The following is a 14,326-nucleotide window of genomic DNA, read 5'->3' as shown; positions in this document are numbered from 1 at the left end:
CTGCTTTATTTAAAACAAAAAGGTTCAGGCTAGTGTGGTTTGTTTGTGGGTTCAGGTATGGGTGTGTCCAGCTCAATATATATATAATCACATGACCAGATGTAGGGTATCCGTATCTTTATTACAGTCCAGTATAATAACTACAAGAATTATCTGAAAATCAATGTGCAGTATTAGGAGTTTCTCCTTCTTCTATATTCTTTTTGCTAAATTGAGATTTCACTTTTTCTTTGCCGCAATGTTTTTACATATCCAGTTCATTCCATCCTGCATATAAAGCAAAGACAAACATTCCAGTATAGATTACACAGTTCATAGATGTCATAAATTCTATAAAATCATTTTATTTCCATGAAATCTAATTGGTAACACTGGGTGCTCTCATCTGTTATATCTATTTATTCTGATTCTGTAATGCGCATCTCCTATTCTACAATAACTTTAAAGTAAAACAGGATGGTTTACTGAGGCTTTTGCGGTTAGGACTCATGCATTTGTGAGGCTATACTGCCTCTGAAAAGCAATCCTGGTGGATCACCTTGCAGAGAGCATTTCAAAGGCAGGGAGCAGACAATATGTTGCCACCCTGGTGAACAAGCCTTTAGGAAATTATGCATGGTTAAAATTGGTTATCTTCCCCCCACCACAGCTCACTGGATTACAGCCTATACTTTTTTACAGGAGAGATGTAAAAAGAAATGTCACTGGTCTTGGGTCACTGGTCTGGGCCAGCCTAATGCTAAGTACACATTAGTGATTTGTATGTGCAACCCAATAAGTTGATTTATTCTGCTTGCCACGGTGTATGAATGGCAACCAAACACCTACTTGTTAGTTTGCTAGGAAGCTAGGCAAACTTAGTTCTTTTTGGCTCCCCTGTAGTCAGTGGAGCAGTTGTTGATTGCTTTTGCCTGTTCTAGATCTCACCAGCTGCAAGTTTGTTTGCTCTCCCCTGCTTTCCAGAGGCTTCCAGAGGGATGAACAAGGCAAATGGGTAGCCTGAATATTTAGCGTGCTCCAGCCAGTCCCCAGGGCTGTGCCCAGAAAGTGGCTGGAGAGGGACATAAATAGTCTGAGATTTAGAACAGAGGGGCTCTATGTTCCCTGTGGAGGATAATCCCCACATCTAGGTGGGGCTGGCTACCCCCACCTGCAGAAGTTCATTTGGTTCCTGCTAATCATCGAGATCCCAGATGTGGCATAGCTGGGGGCCCTTCTTATAAAGACCCACTTTTGAAGCTAGTCAAGGGAACCCTCATCCAAGGACCTGGTCTGGGGAGGTCACAGTAGAGTGCCTGTTGGAGGTTAGAAGGAGTCTGACTGTCCTGTGGCATTGCGAGCATTAACTTCTCCTTCACTGAAGAGTATCAGGTGGAAGATGGAAGGGGACTGACTGTCCTGTGGCATTGTGGGCATTCATTTCTCATTCACTGAAGAGTATCAGGTGGAAGATGGAAGGGGTCTGACTGTCCTGTGGCATTGTGGGCATTCATTTCTCATTCACTGAAGAGTATCATGTGGAAGATGGAAGGGGTCTGACTGTCCTGTGGCATTGTGGGCATTCATTTTGATTCACTGAAGAGTATCAGGTGGAAGATGGAAGGGGTCTGACTGTCCTGTCACATTGTGGGCATTAATTTCTCATTCACTGAAGAGTATCAGGTGAAAGATGGAAGGGGTCTGAGTATCCGGTTGCATTGTGGGCATCAAGCTCAACCTTACTGAAGAGTGTCCGGGGAATACTGGGAGGAGGCATCCAATGACCCTGTAACATTGTGAGTACTGGGCTCTGGGTCTAATGACTGTGTGCTGTATACCTTGGGTGGATAAGCCAGTAGTATGGCTGCTAAGGATAAGCTCTAAGAAGGGGGCTCAGTCTCTGCCACATGTTCTAGCAAGTTGGAGTGTCCTCCTGCAAAGAATCAGCGAATCTGGAGAATCTCATATCACCCTACATCCCATCCCAAGTTTTTCAGCAATAAAATGCTAAAAGACATCCCTTAGAGAGATTATTTAGCTAGAATGAATGAAATGTTGCTGTGTGCCTGGCTGCCTCTGCACCGACTAGGGAAAAACCTGTTAAATTACAGCGGCTCTTATGGGGTAGCGCTACATTTAGTAAGTGCATTGCCACGCTTTGTGTTGACATTAGCGCATGTTGCCACAAGTATAAATGAGTCCTCAATCTCGCAGTAATTTTCTAATGTATTACATGTGATTGCAGTATACGCTAATACTATACTACCTGGATCCCTTCCCCAGAGAGGCCAGAGCAGGCTTGGATCTGCCATGTTCGGTCACGGTATGTATGCAGGTTGAGTCCAGCAGCAATGTCTGCAGCAGGGGCGGCCGTCAATAAATCCTGCTTGTTTGCAAACACAAGAAGGGGGACACCCAGTAAGTTGTCCTCTTCCACCAGTTCTGCCAGTTCCTGATGGGAACAAAAGATCGAATATATAGAAAGTTTCATTTCTGACCAAGCAGTACCTTGAAAAATCCACCCTTTGTCTTTATTTGCTCCTGAAAATAGTAATATGCATTTTCATATCTGAATGTACCTACGTAGGCACTTCCGTTCTGTACCCAAATGACTCTGTAGGGAGTTTGGGAACAAGAATAGGGGGGAAATCTTTCAATGGGGACAATGGTTTTGAACCACCTATGGGAAGAGTGGTTGCACTGAAGTCAATCATCGATCGACTTCAGTACAACCAGCCTGTTAAATTTTATTCATGCGATCACTGCCAGCAGCTATAGCAGCTGGCAGTGATCATTGTATTCTGCCGGTGGGAAAGGCTCCCCGCCGGCAGAACACAACAATGCTGTGGGAGGGATTTCCCCATCATCACTGACTGAATCAATCAATAAATCTGTACTTGTATAAACACTGAATTTATTATTTGGTTATAAGCTAAGGTTTCACAATGTTGGCCTACAAATGACGCTAAATGCCAGATTAGGCCTGAATAGCTAAATGACACAGTAGAATGATCCAAACTGGAACATCAACCATACATTATGCACCCCTGTCTTTTCTCACATTTCAGAAAATTATTACTGAGTAAGAAAGAAGGGGGTCAAGATGGAAGAATGACCCTCTTTCCTCTGTTGCTTTCTGCATAAGGATCGGCTTCTGCCAAGTTGTCATTTAAAAGATCTTCAGAAAGATTTATGGAACACCATACCTGTCCTGTTTCTTCAAACCGTTTACGATCTGCACTATCCACTACATAAATCTGAAACAAAATTAAAAACATTATTGCAGCATGATGACTTTATTTCCTATTTATTTACGCAATGCAAATTTTGCATACATTTTTTATTTTCAGGGCCAGATTTATGTTTCCTTTTATTCTAGGCCAAATATCTATTAAATTGGTTTGCCCACTTATAGCAGTACCTTTAGTAATGACAAGTGTGGGGCAAATTCTCACTTTATTTATTTCAGTTCTAGGTGTACAGAGCCAGAGTTGTAAAAACACAATAAACCATCCCACCAATGAAAATGCACAAGCTGTGCAGAAACAGCAAAAATGAGAACCTCAAAAATACTGGGAAGTCTGGATCATTGGAGGAGAATTACCAAAACTGGAGCGTGCAAAATCGGGTGCAGCTCTGCATAGAAACCAATCAGCTTCTGGGTTTTATTGTCAAAGCCTAATTGAACGAGCTGAAGTTAGAAGCTGATTGGCTATCATAGACAGCTGCACCAGAATCTGAGTGCTCCAGATTTAGTAAATCTCCATCATGTGTGCCACGCTTGGTAGCCCTGCTGGTCTAGGCTACATTCTATGTCTATTATGCAGAAATTCAGCTTCTCCGTCTATCTCTCTTTACCCCCTTCTGGTTAAAGACAGGGAGGGATGTTTCATCTCCTTATGGTTAAAGTCCAGTATGTTGTTTTCTAGCTTTGTTCTACTTTAAGTTACTAACTGATATTTTACAGTGGTTTATGAGTAGGCTTTTATTTAGCAGTGTTAACTACTTTCTAAAAAAAAAAAGTTGTGGATGAAATCCACCTACTATTAACAGCTGAGGTCTTTATAGATTTATGTTTTATTGCTTAAATGGTACTAGGTTGTTGTGTTCCACTCTCTTTTTCGTGATCAAAAGCTGTTTGAAATTGTTATGTGGTGAAATTTGGAATCAGACTCAGTGGCGGCCCGTCGATTGGGGGTGCAGGGGCACCGCACCCCCATCCATGGCCCCCTAATCTACATGCAGGGCACCAGATGCATGGATTACAATAGGGTTTTTTTTTTAAGCGCCTGATTAAAGCCAGAGGCTCTAATAGGCTTCAAAAAAAGGGTGGGCTCGGGGCGCAGAGCACTGCGCCCTGAGCCCACCCAGTTTTATGACAATAGCGAATAAATATTCAATATTAAATTTTTTTGAAAACAATACACTTTAAAGAATTAAAAAAAACCCACTAAAATTAGTTTAAGACTTATGTATTTGTTCGCTTCTGCGCACGAGCATGGAGGGATGGGGCACTTTAAAAAAATGTTTTATTAATATTTATTTTACTTTTTTTTTTTTTTTACAGTCCTTTGATTTATTTTATTTTTTTTAAGATTGTTTTTCCTATTACAAGAAATGTAAACAACCTTTGTAATAGAAATAAGCATGTCCTCTTTATTAAGAGATCTGGGGTCAAATGACTCCGAGATTTCTCACTTATCTTTTAAAGCAAAAGAAAAAAAATTATCATTTTGACTTTAAGGGGAAAAAAAATCCCTTGTTTATGCCAGAGACGTCAGAGATCGCTCTGGTCCTCCAAGGGCATAGAGCCGAGTGGAGGCCATCTTGCCCTCCCTTGACTTCCTGCCCGGCGATCAGCCTCACCAGATCATTTCCGGGCCTAACAGGTGGGAATCCGCCTCTGGGGTCACTTTTATGGGAAAGCCGGCCGCTGAACTAAAAAAAAGATACTAGGGTTATGGTAGCTAGCTGCTGCCATAACCTTAGTATTTAACGTCACAATCATGACATATATTTATAGTTAGGCAGTTGGCAAGTAAAGAAAACTGTGCAGATGCAATTATAATTATTCAGCAATGATCTGTGTGGTCAGTAGAGGCTGGACTTGAAACATGTTGCAATGAGAGGTGGAATTTAGCCCCAGCAAAAGGGGGGCTTAGCTCTGGACAATGATAGCCTATATACTGTATATTGACCAAAGAGCTCCCCAAGCACGAAGAAAAAGATTTGAGTAGTTATAAATCTGACAGTCCCCATTTAATGAAAACCTCCATCATGGCTTTTGCCAACAAGATTGAGAGAGCTGGGAAACATTTTAGAATCATGCAGGAATTTATGTACTGCTTATTTATCAAGCTGGTAGCTTCAATATCCTAATGAATTAGTCCTGCAATTTTTTTGGACCATCTGTAGGCAACAATTGTATAGAATTATCTCACCAATAAGTCTGTGCTTCCAAGATATTTTTTCCAATGTGTACGTATGGACCTTTGACCTCCAATGTCCCAAACTGATAGCTTCAAACCATGAGACTGGACACTTTTGATATTAAAACCCTAAAACAGAGAGTTAAAATAGAGACACATTGTACAAATGCAACATTAAAAATAACTTAATTTTTAAAGGGATACTGCCAAAAAAGTTTAATGATGTACTGCTACATACATACATACAGTTTCACTGTGCTGAGTTTCACAGAATTCACATACATTGTTGTTGGTCACACATGAGGTAAGCAAAGGGAACGCCAGGCTTACGAACTTCGGTGCACTGCTCACAACTTTAAACTCATATATCTAACACTGCTCAACCCCCCCTTTCCAAAATGCACACATACACAAGAGTGGAATTATTCATTAAAATACAGATCAGTTACTAAAAAAGTTATTTGTGGAACCCTAGTTCTTCTGTTTGTTCACCCTTGACTTTGAGTGATACTATTCCACAAACTTGAAACTGTATCCACTAAAGCATAGGCCATACAAGCACCAATAGGGTATCCAAGATGGGATATTGCAATGACACAGGATTATAGTCTGAAGTCAGTCAACATTTTTTTTGAAACCTGAAACATACCTGTGTTGAAAAGATGTATCAGTTGCACTAATCTCTTAGCTTCTTTTACAGTATTTATGAATAGTCAATAAGTTGACTGGATACAAAAATGTCTACATCAAGAATTTCCCCTATCATTGTGAGCAAACCCGGCATGATGAAACGCTTCAAGAAAGGTTGGTTCTTGGATGCAGATATTGTTATATGCAGTCACCTTACTGACTATTAATAAATACGGTATGAGGAGCTAAGTGAGGGTGGAGTGTGGCTGATACATCCTTTCATATTTTTGATGGAGAGTGGAGATGGACTATGGTGGGCAGCACCCGGATTGTCCATGTATAAGAGAGGTGATTCTTGAGAGGAGCTATGGATTTGTGTAGTTTCTACACCTGTGTTGGAGTTATACTGCTGGCCTCCTCCAATGCAAGCCGGGTCAATATTGTTGTCTTCCCAGCGTTGTCCAAGCCCAGTAACACGATTCTAACGCCGTTGTCACTCAAATTTTCAACCTTTCTTAACTCTTCCACAAGGGACATCAAACCCTAAAGACATAATACAAAGTCAAAGGTGATTTTGAAATCAGGAAATCTTAGATTCTTTTCATAAACTTTTAGATTTCATGTAGACTAGTAGATAAAGCGAATCTGTGTGTATCAAAAAATGAAAGAACAACACTCTACCCAGCACCATTTTTGTTTTGGGTTGAATGATGCCCAGTATCATTCAACCCACTTCCTGTGTGCCCAGAACAATAAGAACCAGCCCCTTGGGGGTGCCTCATCAAGCCACCCTGGATTCACAGGATAAAGCTGCAGGAAACGATGCCATGTAATGTTCTGGAAGAAGATGAAGACAAGGACTCATGATGTCATATGACTGGACAGAAGACCCCTTGAAAGATACATATGCAGAAATGTGTTCTGGATGCTCCAGGAGATAAGAGGGACTGGGGATTGAGGGCATGTTTACAGTAGGTAAAAATAGGTTTTTATTTGGGGTTGATATCATTTTTCACATGTAACCTCCCATTCCGAGAAATACAGAGGGAGCTGCTCATAACTTGACAACATAAAAAGCAGCCCTGCATACATGCCAAATAGTCCAATGCTCCACCACAGACATAATGTCCATGCACTCCCAGTTACAGGTTTTTATTTTATGAATAAGCTTTCTGCCAATAAAACATGTTAGAGACTGGAGGTATGGGTGAAGTTAAATAGCATTGGACAAAACAATTTTTAAACTTTAAACAGTGGCTTTGACAATGCAAGAACTGTTGTCAATGAAAGAGAGCACAGAAAATGGCGGGCCTTCTTCAATGTCCTGCAATGTTAGACTTGACGCTATCAACCCTTGCAGAGCTGAAAGTTCAATGCTGTGAAAAGGATCAGGCATCACTGAGAGAGAAGGTTAAACATCAGCCTGTAGGGCGTGGCACATACTACATTACAGGTAAGTTATCTGACTGAAGCTGTAGCAAACAATTTTTTAACAAAAATTCAGTAAACTCTCTTACATTTCTGTCTGGGCATAGCAGCCAGTGATACAGCCATTTTAAAAAGTAACAATTACTGGAAAATCTCTGGGAAGGGTGAGGCTGTGTGTGTATTGATCACATATGTTGTTAAGCATATTAAGAAAATAAAACTGTAAGGATATACAATGCATCCGGAAAATATTCACAGCACTTCACTTTTTGCACATTTTATCATGTTACAGCCTTATTCCGAAATGGATTCAATTCATTATTTTCCTCAAAATTCTACAAACAATACCCCATAATGACAACGTGAAAGAAGTTTGTTTAAAATCTTTGCAAATTTATTAAAAATAAGAAATGAAAAAAATCCCATGTACATAAGTATTTACAGTCTTTACTCAATGCTTTGTTGAAGCACCTTTGGCACCAATTACAGCGTCAATTCTTTTTGAGTATAATGCCACCTATTTTTGGGCATTTTCTTCCATTCTTCTTTGCAGGACCTCTCAAACCCCATTGGGTTGGATGGGGAGCATCAGTGCACAGTCATTTTCAGATCTCTCTAGAGATGTTCCATCGGGTTAAAGTCTGGGCTCTGGCTGGGCCACTCCGGGATTATCACAGAGTTGTCCCATAGCCACTCCTTTGTTATCTTGGCTGTGTGCATAGGGTTGTTGTCCTTTTGGAAGATGAATCTTTGCCTCAGTCTGAGGTCCAGAGTGTTCTGGAGCAGGTTTTCATCAAGGATGTCTGTACATTGCTGCATTCATCTTTACCTCGATCCTGACTAGTCTCAAAGTTCCTGCCACTGAAAAATATCCCCACAGCATAATGCTGCCACCGCCATGCTTCACTGTAGGGATGGTATTGGCCAAGTGATGAGCATTGGCTGGTTTCTTCCAGACAAGACGCTTGCCATTCTGGCCAAAGAGTTCAATCTTTGTTTCATCAGACCAGAAAATTTTGTATATCATGGTCTGAGAGTCCTTCAGGTGCTTTTTACTGAGGAGTGGCTTCCATCTGGTCACTCTACCATACAGCCCTGATTGGTGGTGTGCTGCAGATATGGTTATTCTTCTGGAAGGTTCTCTTCTCTCCACAGAGAAATGCTGGAGCTCTGTCAGAGTGAGTATCGGGTTCTTGGTCATCTCTGACTAAGGCCCTTCTCCCTAGAACACTCAGTTTGGCTCAACGGGCCAATCTCTGAAGAGTCCTGGTGGTTCCAGACTTCTTCCATTTACAGATAATGGAGGCCACTTTGCTCATTGGGACCTTCAGTGGTACAAAAATTTTCCTGTACCCTTCCCCAGATCTGTGCCTCGATTACAATTCTACAGACAATTGCTTGGTTTGTTCTCTGACATTCACTGTTAACTGTGGGACCTTATATAGACAGGTGTGTGCCTTTCCAAATCATGTCTAATCAACTGAATTGACCACAGGTGGGCTCCAATCAAGTTGTAGAAACATTTCAAGGATGATAACTGGAAACAGGATGCACCTGAGCTCAATTTTGAGTGTCATGGCAAAGGCTGTAAATATTTATGTACACGTGAATTTTTTTTTTTAATATATTTGCAAAAATTTCAAACAAACTTCTTTCATGTTGTCAAATGGGGTATTGTTTGTGGAATTTTGAGGAAAATAATGAATTGAATGCATTATATAAGGCTGTAACATAACAAAATGTGGAAAAAGTGAAGCACTGTGAATACAATCCGAATGCACTGTGTACAATGAATTGTACATATACAATGAATTGGGACCCATTTGTAGTGTAGTCTGATCTTTTAACATAAATTTGCTATTAGAAGGCACAAAGCCAAGAGGAAGCATGCCAAACGTGAACAGTCTGATAAAAAATTGTTAACCTGATCTTCATTGTGAACCTGATGTACAGTATTCACACAGCCCCAGGCTTTGTTTTGATAGTAGTCAGAAGGAGAGAACAGGGTGGTCTACAAACATATCAAAATTTGTCATTGGTCTCTGCTGCACCAGCTGAATTTCAGTCTGTGTGTACCCAGCTTTAGACAAAGGAGGGTCTTTGAATATATTATTCTTGGACTTTGCTGGAGCATTTGCCACAGTGCCCCACAGATGGTTAATGTGCATGTTAAGAACCATGGGCTTAGAGAATTGAATGTAGATGGTCAAAAAACTGTCAGCAAAGACCATATGCAGAAGGTAGTGACTAATGATTCATACTCTGAATGGCCTATAGTTGTTAAAACCTAAGTTTAGTTAATGAAAAAAAAAAAAACATGGGAGAGTTCTTGCATTCAGTGCAAATGTCCCTTGTGCTGCTCTTTTAGTTAAAATCTGAAATCCTCTTACCCCCAAAGCTGTAACCTTCCACTGCTGCAGAGGGTAATACAATTAACTGGACCTAAGGCATTGATCGAGGGATATTTTCTTGGCACACTTTGGGACCCTTAGTACCAATTGAGCATTGTTTAAATGCCACAGCCTACCTGAGTATTGGTGCTGACCATGTCCATCCCTACAGTGTACCCATCTTCTGATAGCTACTTCCAGCATGATAATGCACTATGTCCCATAGCTCAAATCATTTCAAACTGGTTTCTTGAACATGACAATGAGTTCACTGTTCTCCAAAGGCCCCCACAATCACCAGATCCCAATCAACTAGAGCACCCTTGGGATGTGAAGGAATGGGAAATTCGCATCATGGATGTGCAGTCGACAAATCTGCAGAAACTGCGTGATGCTAACATGTCAATATGGATCAAAATCTCAGCGGAATGTTTCCAGCACCTTGTTGAATCTATGCCACAAAGAATTAAGGAAGTTCTGAAGGCAAAAGAGGGTCCAACCCAGTACTAGCAAGGTGTACCTTATAAAGTGGCCAGTGAGTATATATTAAAATGCTGATAGAGAATTCAGAGGTGTCCCTAGATTCTGTTATATGGCCAAAGCTGAAAGGGATTCTGTCACTCTTAAAAAAGGAAAGATGCTATGGGGTGTAAAGAGCAGCAGTGCCCACCAACTCCAGCCTCTCAGACATCCCTATTGAACAGTGTGGTAGATTTAAGTCTTGTATTAAAAGTTTGGTTAAATTGTATTACTATATGTATTCCACCAAGTGAGTGCTACAATACACGGGGTAGCAAAGCTGAAGTGTAACACTTTTATTGTCCAGATTGCTAAAATAGGTAAACAGATAATATAGTTATTTCAGTAGAGCAAACACTTCATTACAGGGAGGGAGCACTGCAAGCTGACGATGGTAATCTGCCTTTTCTATAGCTGGTAATATGTTAACTTGTTGGTGTCATGCCACTGTCAGGGTAAATGAATCCGCAGACTTAATAGTTTTTCAACAGGATTAGACAGATAACTTTGGCTGTTTAGGACGCAGCTTTCAGGTTAGAGATGACCTTAGGTGATCTGTTTTGGGGAAAAAGGCCACTGGAAGGTTTATAATTTGGCAGTAAATGCCCAATATTTTTGTGACAAAAAAGTTGTGCTGACTGATGAGCCAAATCTCTGGCACTTTACAATGCATATAATTATGTGCGTTCTTTAAATATGGCTGTATAAACAGTATGTCTAACACGATAACAATAAAAATGTATCTAAAGTTAAAAAAAAGGCATTTTGCAACTGGGCAAGAGAATTTTGTAGAGGCAAAAGGAGACAAGAAAATGCATTATGCAACAAAAATAAAAAGGTGAAAAAAATTACACATTTTTTTGTGTCATACAGAAGGGTAAAATGTAATGACATAAATTAATCAATGTTTCGCCCCTGTTGGGCTTTGCATGGCCAAAGACTGTACAATCTTTACACCAGTTCACCAAGAACAACAGCTTGTAATGTGAAGGCTTACCTAACAATCTTTTTAGTTTATATCCAATCAGACATCTGCAATAAATAGTTCTTAGAAAACGTAAAAGTGAATGTACAATTTGTATAATGTGCGATGTAATGGGGATGACCAGCTTTCCTCACTTTCAAATTTCTATTATTACATTTATTACAAATATATTACATATGTATTTAAATGTAAGTAGGTATTCATTTATTTAATTACATTATTAAATTAATGTATTTTTTTAGATTTAGTGGAAATTCAAATGATTACATTTAGAAAATTTTCAAATGAGGAAAATCCTTTGTTAGAAAATTATGCATAAATGTGGTTTAGGTGAAGAAAACAAAAACATTTTTAGATAGCCCAATAGACTGTTCAATCTGGGAGGCTTACACCTACTTGAGTTTTCAAAGTTTGTAAATTACAGCTCTTACAGAGATTCAATGATGGCTTCATTACTGCAACTATTTTAAAAAGTGATACTATATTGCTGAGGCTGTCTGATTCTAATTACGAATTCATTTACTAAATATCAGTAGAGAAACCCCAGAAAATAGATAATAACGTGTATTAGTAAGTATAAGGTAACATTAGGAATACATATTTTTTATTTATTGTCCGGTTTTCTGTTTTCATTGTATTATGTGTCATATAATAATTTGCCTAATTTGAATTTCAATATGTTTTATTGGAGTTTTTTAGAACAAACAAAAAGGGTGTGTACAGATATGAAACAGCAACAGAACAGTCGTCATTAATAAGTCAGTACAAAGGATAATGATGAAAAAAATGTAGCGACAGGTATATACACAGGTATCCCAACCGGGGATAAAATTAACACATTTGCATAGGAATTAGAAGCACCGACCCTCAGCCCCGGAAGCCCAAATGGGGTCAAAACTGCCTCTCGGGGGTGAGAGTGCAACGCCTGTATAAATCAGGTGTTAACAACGTGTTGGATTACACAGAGCAAGAAAATACGAAATAATCGTGAAGAAATAAAAACCACAGGTACTAAATGTTACATGTTAGTTGGCCTAGGAGTGTGGACCTTAAGAATCTAGCTTGTGTTTGGAGTACCAATCCGACCAGGGGCTAATTTGCCTAATTTTAGTTATGTACCCTCATAATTAAACAAAATAAGTGTAGGATTACCATGCAAAGATGAATGAACGTGATACTGAAACACATTTTCATTTATTAGCATTGATTCATATATATATATTTTCATTCATAATTGTATATTTATACTCTGCCCTATCTTGCACATCCTTACATTTGATTATATATATATTTTTTAAAAACCCACCCTAAATTTAATGTAAATATAATATTTTGGTAATTTTATTTTGTTAATACATGTAATCGTTGGCTATATTCAATATTCACTTTGTTCATCTATATTTATTTAATTTATTTTATGCTTGCTTTTATATTTTTCTCGCCATTGAAATGCAGTCCAAACCAACCAGCAAAAAAAATGTAATTGACAGGGGTTGGGACAAACTAGCTTATGAAAGTAATTACACACACATATATATCTATATCTATATATATATAAAATATATATATATATACATATATATATATATATATATATAAATAAATAAATATATATATATATATATTTTTGAAAAAGCATATTTCTTGGAGTCACAGTTTTCCATGGATGGTAGTTAATGTTGTATATCTGAAGTAAGTGTCATGATTGTAGAAGAAAGAAAGGTTGAGTTTTTCACATCACCCTCTATAAATGAACCAAATCAAATACATACCAGTAACAAACAGCAATCAAATACCCATATGTGTCTTGCATATGTGTTAAATATATATATATATATATATACGTATGTTTGCACTTACCTTTTGTACTTCACCCATAATGCTACATTCCTTATGTACAGGAGTCTTGTAAAGAAACCATTAACTGGGGGTTACAATAAAGCGTCTGAAGTTACAGAGGTAGCAGAATTATAATGAACAGTTTTCTATATATTTTTCCCAGTGTGCAGTACACTGTCAAATAGAAGTGCTAGAACAAGGATTAGGAAGACTGACTTAGTTGCAGTTTTTGTCTCAGCATTAAGTAATTACCTTTCTAATCCCCGTGCCATCTGTTGCCACTCTGCCGTAGGTAGTATATCTCTTTCACACAAGACACAACTATAAACAGCCACTCACATTATGCAACCTCTTAGATGGCAAAGCTTGTAGCAAGGAAAAAAAAGAAGACCATACTTATATGCACATTTAAACTATATTGCAAATCTTCCTTATTTTATTCCTTCAGATGCATCAGATAAAAGACAGGTACAAGTAAGATGTGTATTCTGAATATATATGGTAGTGATTTATCTGTGATATTAGTTGTGTGCACTGATACATAATTTCCTTCAATCTCTTCCTTGTTTAGAGTGGACAGAGCATATTTATAAGACACTAACTATTAGCTATCAGACTTTTTCCAAGCTCATCCATATTCTTGCACCTAATAGGTAAGTGCTTTCTTTCTTTTTTTTTTTTTTAATTAGAGAAGAAATTGTTGATCAAATTCTTTCATTCATTGTGTAAGGATACCATTTGGAAATCTAAACTGCAGAAGCATAAATATAAGCAAAGCATACACATGTGTACCAAACAGCATTATTTATTAAAATTAAAAAAAGTTATTTTGGATTTATTTCTGTTACAATACATTTAGCATTCAGTTTTACAGTACAAAGGCAAGGCAGTACATACTTTAAATTTTCTTTCAATAAGGGACATAACAGCTAATACTGTAAGGATAAATAGAATACACCCATATTATATGTGCAAATATCATATTGGACCAAAAATGAATATACACTGGAATTAAATAAATGCCTGTTTGCATGGGGTAATGAACCTGCAGGTTATGGGCCCATTGACCTATTGACCTATTAGATAAGATCATAAATGCCGTTATAGAACCAGGAAAAGCTGAATAA

General features: G+C 38.5%; 1 protein-coding gene across 1 annotated transcript; it reads right to left on the bottom strand.

Moving 5' to 3' along the window:
• Nucleotides 1–156: 156 nt before the first annotated feature.
• Nucleotides 157–13,336, bottom strand: LOC309555183 (ADP-ribosylation factor-like protein 3). Its single transcript, XM_082257027.1, has 6 exons — nt 13,221–13,336; nt 6,429–6,581; nt 5,421–5,537; nt 3,186–3,236; nt 2,246–2,431; nt 157–267 (listed from the first exon to the last, which is right to left on the bottom strand). The coding sequence occupies exons 1-6, from the start codon at nt 13,236–13,238 to the stop codon at nt 220–222; spliced, it is 573 nt and encodes a 190-aa protein (XP_082113153.1). The 5' UTR covers nt 13,239–13,336; the 3' UTR covers nt 157–219.
• Nucleotides 13,337–14,326: the final 990 nt, after the last annotated feature.

This window comes from Pelophylax lessonae (genome assembly GCF_965119305.1).
Source record: "Pelophylax lessonae genome assembly, chromosome: 4".
Taxonomy (NCBI): domain Eukaryota; kingdom Metazoa; phylum Chordata; class Amphibia; order Anura; family Ranidae; genus Pelophylax; species Pelophylax lessonae.
Note: the sequence above shows the minus strand (reverse complement) of the source record. Positions and strands in the feature narration are given on the sequence as shown.

What these genes read in the sequence shown, in the direction of transcription:
- LOC309555183 (XM_082257027.1), bottom strand. An exon ending in GCAGTATAACTCCAACACAG is followed by an intron (nt 5,538 to 6,428) that starts GTGTAGAAACTA and finishes TCTCTGTTTTAG; the next exon opens with GGTTTTAATATCAAAAGTGT. An exon ending in TTGGAAGCACAGACTTATTG is followed by an intron (nt 3,237 to 5,420) that starts GTGAGATAATTC and finishes ATTTTGTTTCAG; the next exon opens with ATTTATGTAGTGGATAGTGC.